Source organism: Pelecanus crispus, chromosome 17, assembly GCF_030463565.1.
Source record: "Pelecanus crispus isolate bPelCri1 chromosome 17, bPelCri1.pri, whole genome shotgun sequence".
NCBI lineage: Eukaryota > Metazoa > Chordata > Aves > Pelecaniformes > Pelecanidae > Pelecanus > Pelecanus crispus.
In genome coordinates, this window is record NC_134659.1 from 1466023 (window position 1) to 1476330 (window position 10308).

Sequence of the window (10308 nt, forward strand, 5' to 3'; positions counted from 1 at the left end):
TGCCAGCTACATCCTCTTTTACACAGGACAGGAAGACGCTTTTCATCACTATTTGAAGCTTTGTTATGAACGTGTTTTTTTCAGCTCATTTTTAAAACAAGGACATTCATTCAGGGTACCACCAAGCACTGGACTAGGCGAAGGGGAGCACTGGCCCTCATTTTGATTTTAGAACATGTTTACAATTACAGTAGGTATATATATAGGTCATCACCACACAGAATTCTAAACCAAAAATTGGTCACTGTATTGGCACAGAACTTCTCACTGGGAAGTTTGGCCTTATCTCCGGAAGCATTTGTGACCCAACAAGGAACCAAACAGAATCACACATGCTGTGGTTGCAAATCCCTAACTATCAATTAACTGTAGTAGTTTATGTGACCCATGTAGCTACTTCAAACACAAAAAAGAATTTACTGTTGCTACTGCTAGTGAAAGACAGCAGAGTGGCTGGTTTGGTTATTTGTTTAATGATACTTCAGAATGACACATTTTCCAACAGTAAGTAATGAGACGCATCAGTGGAATCAGATGTGGTTACACCGCTGCCTGTGCACTCTTTGATAACGCCTTCAGGTCCAAAATGCACTTCACAATACTCTCCTTCTGCTGCAAAAGAACAGAAAACAGCATTCAGAGGAAATGCTTTATGAAAAATATATTAAACAAGCCAAATCTGCATTCTAATGTATTTTAGATACTCCTTTCGGAACCCATAAAATGAGTTACAGATTAAAAGGGATACAGTTATAGTTCATGAAGTCAGAGATTCAAATCCAAACAGTGACCTGCATTAAAGCATTTGCATGCAGCGCTAGGAACACGTTTCCTTTCTTTGTTCTCAGCTTCATTCCTTAAAAGAAAGGACATCTAGAGCCCACCTGCAGATCTTAAGCTGCCATAGTCTTACACAGAGAATCCTGCAAGTGAGTTCCCTGACCTGTTAGCTATACATCTTATCACAAACTTAGCTCTACGCCGCAACAACAACCACCACACATGATTCTAGCTTAAATCACCAGCAACACAAGCATCTGGTACGTAGTAACTGGGCTTGTTAGCTCTTACTCAGCAGTAGGAACGCATTGCAGCCACGTTTGGAAGTCACCCAAAGATGACCTATCATCTTCTGGCTTGAGCGAGAATCACCGGACAGCAAATATTTGGACAGACTAAGATGTAAAGCAGATTAAAAAAAGCAAGTACCTGTTGAGGTGTGATGCTCTGAATGACATTTTTCTCCACCCACTGAATCATGTGATCTTGTTCTTTCTGACGCTTTAAATTCTGCATAGCCACTTGATAGTCCAGCCTTTTCTTTACTTCATTGTACACTGTCAGTAATCGTTCTCGATAATTGGCTTCCAGCAACATTACAATATTATTCTAGACACAGAAGATGAAATCAAGGGGTTAATGTTTGGCAAGAATACAAAACAGCAGCAGAACATGTTCTATTGCAAGTCACTGAATCAGGCGGTGGAACTGGCCCTGTCCGCAACAGAGGGGAAATGGTTTGTTACTTGTTCGCAATTTAAGAGGCACCTAGATTACGTGGCAGAGACTGCGGCAGAAGGGAACAGCAGAGCTGGAACTGCATACCCGCTTAGCGTCAAAGAGGTAACTGTGGCCTTCAGCCCGCCATTGCTCCTTCTTCTCCTGCTCAATGGTAGTCTCAAGATCTTTAATAGCCTCATTTTTCACAGCTAAAGCTTGAGCAATTTTCTCCTGAAAGAAGAAAGAAAAAATATGCTTCAGAATGAAAGTAAGATGCAAAGAAAACAAGTGATCTGTAATTAACTTCTGAAATTCTGCATTGAGATTTGAGAAATGTCTGCATAAACTGGATTGTGCCAAGGTTGAGGTTAAAGGATGGCAAGACAGAAGAATTAGGGTTCACAATCAATCACACTTTAAAAAAAAAAATCATTTGTGCTGGTATGAGGTGTTTTATTTTTGAAGACTTATCTAACAATACCAACGTAAGATCTAAACCATACCTTATTTAAGCAACATTAGACTCAGATTTTTATGACAACCTTTATGACAGTATTCTTTTAAATATTTAAGCAGGTAACTTAGAAGTTATTAACTACTACAAAGTCAGATTATGGTTTGTTACCTCATTAAGTTTGTCAGCAAAAGCTGCTACATCAGACCCATATTTTTTTATGCCATAAATGATGACTGACAATATGCAGGCAGCTGCAACTGTCTCGTGGTTAATTACATAGATTTCCTTAGAGAGAAAGTAAAGCAGGAGTCCAGTTCCCAACATGTAAGGCCCTAAAGAAAAAACAAAGCAACATTATTTGTACAAAGGATAAAGAGTGGAAGTAACCTGCACCTTGCATGGGACCTGCTGCTTCTGCTCATACAGAAACAGGCAAAAATCTCTGTTTAAAGGTTTTGACGGTCAGCAGGCAACTAAATCTCCCTCCAAGATCAAGCTCACAACATTCTTCTAGCCTTTATTTACAGCACAGGTGCCTAGCCTTAGAGCCAGGAAGTGCTGCACTGGCTCATTCTTCACAACCTCCTTCTGCATATGCAAAAAATAACCTTCCCTAATATTTTACCTTTTCAGCAGCCAGAAGGGGCAGACAGAACTAAATAAGCATAACACACATTTTTAAGAAAAAAATAAAAGTATATATTAACCTGTGACGCCTGTTTTAGGATAGAGAAACTGGAAAAACTCCTCAGGGATCAAACCATAACGGACTTCTCCTCCTTTCTCAGGCAGAGGTGGCAAAGGAGCCAAACGCTGCGGAGTTGTGTGCAGTGGTCTTGTGGTGTGCAATACACTGCAAATAACGAGAAAGTTTCCATTAAGCGTCTTAGAAAAACCCACTCTTAGAGGAGACTCCAGCACATGTCCCATTAAACAGGCAGGCATTCACCAGACACGCCTCCTTTGAGGAAATGGGTGGGACCAGATAACCTCCAGCGGTCCCTTCCGACCGTAACTACTTTATAAGCCCACAACGTTAACCAGAACAACAAGAACAAAACCTCGGAATAGCGTTATTTAAAACCAAGGACTGGCGGGTTTCCGAGGCGCTCCGAGGCCTCCGCAGGCAGCCCGTCGCTAGGAGGGGCGGCAGCCGGCCGGGCCGCCCCGCCCGCCGGAGGCCTCAGCGGAGGTCAAAGCCGCCAGCGCTGCCTGTCGAGGCCCCCGGGCCGCCCGCCCGCCGCGGGTACTCACCCCAGGGCGACGGGAGGCGGCAGGCTCCTCAGCGCGGCCGGGGCTGAGGGAAGAAGAGGGGCAGAGAGAGCGCGTCAGGACGGAGCTCAGCCGGGACAACCCCCCCGCCGCCCCCACCCCAGGGAGACGGCGCTTCCCCGCGTCTCACCGGCGCGGAGGACGAGGCGGGAGAGCATGGCGGGCAGGGCAGGGCAGCGCAGGCAGCGACAGGGCCCCTCCGTCCCGGTGACCGCCGGCCGCCTCCGCACCAAGATGGCGGCGGGCGAGCTCTCGCGAGAGGCGCGCGGCGGGAGCTCTCGCGAGAGGCGGCGGGGGCGGCGCGCGCGGCGCGGGAGCACGTGGGGGCGCCGCCGGCCCCGCTCCCGCCGCCGCCGCCGCCATGGAGGAGCCGCCGCCCGAGCAGCCCCCGCCGCCCCCGGCACCCCCGGCGGGCGAGGAGGCCGCGGCCGGCCCCGAGTGGAACATCCCGCCCAACGCGCCCGCCTGCATGGAGCGGCACCTGGAGGGCGCGCACTACCGCGCAGGTAGCGGGGCCGCCGGCCCGGGGGAGGGCAGCGGGCAGCGGGGGGGCCGGGCCGGGCCGCCCGGCCCCTCGGGGAGCGGCGGCGGGCGCTGACCGGGCCTCTGCCCTCGCCTCTCCCGCAGACGGGGCCTTGCTGCTGGGCGCCTCGGGGCTGAGCGGGCGCTGCTGGGCCGGCTCCCTCTGGGTCTTCGCCGACCCCCGCCGCGCTCCCAGCGAGGGCTTCTGCACCGCCGGCGTGCAGACCGAGGCGGGCGTCGCCGACCTGCGCTGGGTGGCTGACAGGGGCATCCTGGTGGCCTCCGACTCCGGTAAGTAACGGGGACGCCCCCCCCCCCGAGGTGGGTGCCCCCCCCCCCCCGAGGTGGGTGCCCCCCCCCCCCCGAGGTGGGTGCCCCCCCCCCCCGAGGTGGGTGCCCCCCCCCCTGAGGTGGGTGCCCCCCTCGCTTCCCCCCCAGGTGCCGTGGAGCTGTGGGAGCTGGACGAGAACGAAACCCTCATCGTCAACAAGTTCTGTAAATACGAGCACGATGACATCGTGATGACGGTGGCCGTCCTGGCCAGCAGCACCCAGGCTGTCAGCGGCGGCAGAGATTTCTGGTGAGTGGCCCCAGCCCGGCTGCCGCGCACTGGGGCCGGTGCCCGGTGCTGACTGCTCGCTCTTGTCCGCAGCGTGAAGGTCTGGGACCTCCCACAGCAAGCGGTGCTGCACTCCTACAGAGGTGAGTGCCACGCTGGCCCCGTCGCCCGGCTCCTCCCGGCCCCGTGCCGCTTGCTGCAGGCTGAGCTCGGGCCTGCAGCATCGCTGGTTATCTCCCGTCTGCCAAACCACGCCTGGGGCCGTGATCTGACGTTTGCCAGTGTGTGGAGTTTCTGGCACAGCCCTATTTCTTTGTCTGTTGTTCATTTCTCCCCACGAAACGAATGCCATAAGGCTTAGTTTGCCTCGCATCTTTAAGCGTATTTTAGAGTATTTCTTCTGTACTGAAATCTTCCCTCCACCTGCGTACGATCTCCTAACCTGTATTTGTTTTGCACAGCAGCTCAGTGGAGATGCGGATCTCTGGAGATGTGGTACTGTGATCTGTAGCCACAGCGGAGGCCGTACTTTGGCCCTCTCCCCCCTGGCCCCTTTGTCACTGTCCTCTCCTCTGGAGAGGCTTCCTCAAGCTTTTGCACGTCACAGGGACTTGACTGCAGTGGCTCTGGTTGGGTTTGGCAGCTCATCAGTTTGGTAGGAAGCAGTTGGCTATTGCTGAGTAGACGTTAACCCTGTATCTGGGCATAAATTATTCTTTATTATACTGCTGTGCCTTCAGCGGTCCTTGGGAATATGCGGGAAAGTTGGATACAATCTTTGAGGCTCTTTATCCTTTTGTGCTTTTGGTAGCTCACTCCGGTTCAGTGACATGTGTGGCTTCCTGTCCTGGTAAGGACACTGTGTTCCTGTCCTGTGCTGAGGTAAAGCTCGCTCTCTGTCTAAATCTACCTGATAAAAGTGATATTTTAGTTATTTATAGTTAAGTGCACTTACTGAGAAACCACCTATTGTGTTACAAGCTGCATACCTGTGTTATTTCAATGTTCCAGCCTGATAAGTTGCTGGTCAGCTTACCAAGCCGATTTCTACAGGTTTGTGTTAAAATGTGGGCGTTCCCAGCTCTGTCCTGGGGATGACTGAAGGAGCTACCTTGCAGTTAATGGCAGCATCATTTTAACACAACAGGAAGGTGGTGTGGGTTTGAATGTGGGTCAGTAGCCATTCTGCAGTGAATCTGAGTTTATGCCTACCCCCTGCCACAAAGAAATTGTAAAAACCTTCTCATTCCCTTTGGATTTATAGGACGGCAGAACTTTACTGTGGGACACCAGATGTCCCAAACCAGCTACTCGAATTGGTATGTTTCTGTATGCAGTCACTACTTGTGTATGAGTTTTTGTTGGAAGAAATAAATTATTTTATGCCTGACTTCACTATGTCTAACTTCAAATGTAGCAGTCTGACCATTTGGGCAGAAAAGCCTATTTATTAAAACCTAAGGAAGTCTAACACTATCACAGAAGTACAATAAGCTTTAAATATTTGTCTTAGTGCAGTAGCAGTGCTAACTGAGATAGCGTAGGAACATCTTTGCACCCTTTTCACACTCATCCCAATTTATTTACTCGCAGTTTGCAGTGCCTGTAATCACCTCCCTACCTCAGTCATGTGGCATCCACAGAAAAGTGACATCTTTGTTTTGGGTGAGAAGTGATCTTATTATTTGACTTTCACCAGACAAATCAAGGTCTTTCTTTTCACATGACAATTTTGCTAATAACCTCATTCTTCCTTCCTCTCTTAAAGGTGATGAAAATGGAACGGTTGCACTAGTAGACACAAAGAATCCTGATTCTGCCCTCAGCTCCACCGTGCATGCCCGAAGTATCACGGGGTTTGCGTTTTCCACACATAGGTACGGTCTGATATACTGGCATGGCATGTGTGATATGTACACTCGAAACCCTTATTTGTTTTTAGAGTAAAACCTATGAGAGTACTAGTTTTGGTCTTTTTATCAAGAAGATCGATAGCGAAGAATAGAGCAAATCAAACAATGCCTCACTTTTGACAAGAAGCGTGTGAGTGTATGTGAAGATGCTTTTGCAGTATTCAGAATTATTGACCCACGTACTCTGGGGATTTTTCTAATTACAGTCACCTCTGCTTGAAGAAGGATTACTTGCTTTCCGACACTAATAGAATATTCTTGCCTAGTGTGCTAGCAACCTGCCAAATGATGATAAAAAAATACTTGTAAGATTTGGTGTCTGTTAATTCACTGTACCTGGGTCAGGCTCACCAAGAAATGTGCTTTTCATAAGGCTGTCCCTAAGAAGCTTTCTTGTATTTGATTGTTTTAACCGTGGTCTCATCTCTGTCCTCTAGTTCACCCTTACTGGCTTCAATCAGTGAAGACTGTTCAGTAGCTGTTCTTGACTCAGACCTCTCAGAGGTGTAAGTACTAGATAGAACGTATTCACTACTGTAGCTGTTTGTCTTGTTGACTTCTCATTAAGCTAATTATTCGTATGCTGAGCGGAAGATGAAAATACTCCTTAAATAGGGGAGCGTCATCCTAACAAACTAGCACAAGCCCATAAAGTCTTAGTGACAATGCTTTACGGCTAATGGAGTGTTTGTGTTTTCCAGGTTCAGAAACCGTTCTCATCGAGACTTTGTAAAAGGCTTATCCTGGTCTCCTTCAGACAATGCCTTGCTCACTACAGTTGGATGGGATCATCAGGTTTTACATCACACTGTCCCCATACCAACTGGTGAAACTTCTGGAGTCAACTGTGTAAAAGAATAGTTTTATAAACTCATGGTCCAAATTCCTACCTGGCATTACTTTGATTCTGCTGAAGTCAAAGGTGTGTGTGAACTGGAGTGGGTATGGTCTGTTGTCTGCCTTGAAGCTTGTGATTAAGAAGGTTCCTGTAGTCATTTTTAATTAGGCATAAGTTAGTTACAAACCAAGCTTTAGCCTCTCCTCAGGAGTTGGCTTCACCTGTGATAAGACTTCAGTATTTTACCCAGAAAAAAATTGACTTCAGGCACAGAGGAGACTTGGAGAGACAGGGAATTAAGTATAATTTAAAAAAAAAAAAAAAATCAAAAAGACTTAATTCCTCCCTCAGTTTTCCAAACCATCCATGGAATTAATAGAAACATTTTTGGGGGAGGTTGAAAACACCTCGTTAGTTGGATGCGAGAGCCTCACCCTTGAGCAAAGCTCTTTGCTCTGTAAGTCCATTCTTCCAGCTGAATGGGAAGATGGGTTAGCATTTAAAGACTACGAGGGTTCCACTGTTGTCCTTAACGCAGCATGTGGTCTGCAGGGTTGGTCTTCACTCCCTACTAGTGCGGATCCTATGGTGAGCACTGTACGCGCTTCTGCTCCCTTGATGGGTAGCGGAATACCAGCGCTTGGTGTGAGGAGCCTTGGATGCTGTACTCTAAGGCTCCCAGCTGTAGCCCTGTAATTTAATTAAACACCTTCGTGATGGTGCATGACATGTGCTGAAATACTGGGACCTGTGGCGCTCACCCTTGGCTTGCAGTTGAGGCCGGCTCAAAGGGGCTGCTGCTGTAGCATGCTGAAAGCCAAGAGCAGGTAGCAATTGCTGCGCTGTTTGACACCGTGTTTCATCTCCTCTGTGCTGAAGACAACTTATTCAAAGATAAGACCTGTGAACAAAAGCTTATGTAAGGGAAAAACTGGACTAAAGACTTCAGTTTTCATTTGCTTGCTCCTATAAACAGATGCTGCTTAGTGATAAATGAGACTCCTTACGCACTTGTGATGAGTGACTTTTTGTGCTGGAGGCTGAGGGGACCAAGCATTCCCGTAATCCCCAAAACAGACTCCACATAATCCTTAGAGGTGTTTTTTGTAATATACCACATACTTTTCAAACTAAACTGTTTCCCTGGAACATATTTAACTGAAAAAAAAAAAAAAATCATTGCTCTGCATGCATTGCCACTGCTCCAGATGTGGCTTGGTCTGGCCTAATATTTCCTAGACAGAATAAAGCAGGTCCTGACTAATGAAACAACAAAAAAACTATTTAAATGAATGCTACTGCTGTTTCTTTAGCATGATAGCAACACTAAAATGTACACCACGTCCAGTGGGCTTATCCCTGCATAAACATAGGTTTTAGCTGATCCGAATTATGCAGAGCCCACAATTTTTAGGCAGACTAAGCTTTCCCAGGCTCTGTACTTTTCTCATACTCCTTTTAAGCCTCATTTGCTCCATTTTTAATTCCTGTGTCATATAGGTGTTTACAGAGCAAACCTCCTGAGCTAGAGCAGTGTATGACAAGAAAAAATTAGGAAAACTGACAAGTTTCCTCAAAAGTACCCCTCGAACAACCAAAAAAGTTACCTGTTACAGACCTCTGATGGCGTACTGAAAACTGAAACAGGTCTTGTGCTGTTTGTGAAAAAGTTGTCTTGGAAAAAGCAGAAGGCATTTTTTTTTTTTTAAATAAATCAGAGTTTTCATTTGTAACTGGGTATAAGTTTCACTGAGCCATTTCTGTAGTATTGAAGAGCCAGTTGAGACCATACACACAGTTAAAGCGAAGCTGTGATTTCAGTCCCTGAAATTAAAACTGCTCTTAAATAAATGTACACCGTATTACTGGTCAATGCTAGGGTACTACGATTCTTCAGCACTAGTGCAAGGCAGGCTGTAAGGCCTGCTTGTTTTCAGGAAGCTTTTCTTTCCAAAACTTGAAGTAGGGTTTCCATTGCACATAGCTAAAAAGAAAAGTTTCAAATGTCAAGTATTAAACCACATTAAGTTCCTCACATTGCCACCTTGTGAGCAACACACAACAGTCCATGGCAAAAAGCATAGTGGCAGAAGGTGAAGCCCAGATGGACAACAGGTCATTACTGATATATTAATTCTCTTCTACTGTTGCCGAAAGACTTTTAGTGTGTCAGCACAAAAAAAAAAAAAAAAAAAAAAAAAGCTTCAGCATCTGGGTGAAGGTTTCTGTTCTGCTGCCAGAGGAGGGCAGCAGCTGCCAGCTTGACGAGCAGCAAGGCAGCATCCCCCCCCCATGCACATTTCTTTAAAGAGCATCTATTTTTTCTTTTTTTTTTTTTTTAAGCCACTTACATTTGGGGTTTTTGCCATCATAAGAGAAGCACAGAAGAGTGATAGTTTAGCTAGGAGTCACTTGGTTAGTGTTAGCTTGGCTCCTAGTTGATGGCACCGTTGCTAGCGAGGCTGTAGTAAATAGTCACCGACGTGCAGGCAGCGTGGCAGAAGCACTAGCAATACCACATCAATGCTTGTTGACTTGGTAGCTACCTGCAAAGGAACTGGAGAATTCTCTGGGTTTTGTGGTATGCGCACACTGGCTGGACTACTTTACATGCTGTTCAGGTTTGGGGACACTTCTATAAACACGTTGCGGCTAGAGTAAAAGCTTCAAGACACACATTGCACACTTCCCTCCCGAAGAACCTGGTTCTGTAGCCAGAGCTGGATTAAAGAGATGAGAATGCAAATAAGTATAATTTCAAGGAGTGGAGAGAATAAGCCACTATGAAGACAAGCCTGCCTTTTATGTTGCTGCTTGCATTGCTCACACTGCATTCTCAATTTTAAGCGCAACATTCGAGTTGGGACTTGCAAATAAGTATGCAAGTTTCATTAATAATGAAAAGCTCAAAACCAAGAACTATTTATAGAAGCAGCACAGGTTGAACCACACAAGCTCCCCTGCCAGCCTGCCTAACCAGCTGGATGCGAGGGGTGTTTGCAGAGTGACGGGGCAGTTAGGGCTGGCTGCCCGTTCATTCCATGATTGAGCTCCTAAAAACACTTAAATTGCCGCAGGGTTTCTATCAACAACCGGTAAGTAGAAATTGGACCAAGCCCTAGGCAAGCTGAAATTCAGACTGTTGCTGAGGCCAGTTTGAGCTATGTCTTCCCATCCTTTTAATCTTACATGCAAAGATCTCGATCTTACAGCAGACGGACCGCTTAATACTAAATAAAGTCAGACC

The 10308-nt window shown here is 47.1% G+C and overlaps 2 protein-coding genes across 2 annotated transcripts; one reads left to right on the forward strand and one right to left on the reverse strand.

Moving 5' to 3' along the window:
• Positions 1-454: 454 nt before the first annotated feature.
• Positions 455-3390, reverse strand: ATP5PB (ATP synthase peripheral stalk-membrane subunit b). The gene is made up of 7 exons (XM_075722245.1): positions 3360-3390; positions 3212-3254; positions 2665-2810; positions 2126-2289; positions 1606-1731; positions 1210-1389; positions 455-612 (listed from the first exon to the last, which is right to left on the reverse strand). Exons 1-7 carry the CDS (start codon positions 3385-3387, stop codon positions 541-543), a joined length of 759 nt encoding a protein of 252 aa, XP_075578360.1. The 5' UTR covers positions 3388-3390; the 3' UTR covers positions 455-540.
• A 200-nt stretch (positions 3391-3590) lies between these two features.
• On the forward strand, positions 3591-7103 carry WDR77 (WD repeat domain 77). The gene is made up of 10 exons (XM_075722459.1): positions 3591-3735; positions 3857-4042; positions 4190-4331; positions 4404-4453; positions 5122-5192; positions 5575-5629; positions 5904-5975; positions 6079-6187; positions 6661-6729; positions 6925-7103. The coding sequence occupies exons 1-10, from the start codon at positions 3591-3593 to the stop codon at positions 7082-7084; spliced, it is 1059 nt and encodes a 352-aa protein (XP_075578574.1). The 3' UTR covers positions 7085-7103.
• The last annotated feature ends 3205 nt before the right edge of the window (positions 7104-10308 follow it).

Excerpts from the sequence above, each read along its gene's own strand:
- WDR77 (XM_075722459.1), top strand. The coding sequence starts at position 3,591 with ATGGAGGAGCCGCCGCCCGAGCAGCCCCCGCCGCCCCCGGCACCCCCG. Across the intron at positions 4,454-5,121 it reads GGTGCTGCACTCCTACAGAG|CTCACTCCGGTTCAGTGACA; the intron begins GTGAGTGCCACG and ends TGCTTTTGGTAG. Across the intron at positions 5,630-5,903 it reads CAAACCAGCTACTCGAATTG|TTTGCAGTGCCTGTAATCAC; the intron begins GTATGTTTCTGT and ends ATTTACTCGCAG.
- ATP5PB (XM_075722245.1), bottom strand. The coding sequence starts at position 3,387 with ATGCTCTCCCGCCTCGTCCTCCGCGCCG. Across the intron at positions 3,255-3,359 it reads CCGCCTCGTCCTCCGCGCCG|CCCCGGCCGCGCTGAGGAGC; the intron begins GTGAGACGCGGG and ends TTCTTCCCTCAG. Across the intron at positions 2,811-3,211 it reads CCGCCTCCCGTCGCCCTGGG|TGTATTGCACACCACAAGAC; the intron begins GTGAGTACCCGC and ends CGTTATTTGCAG.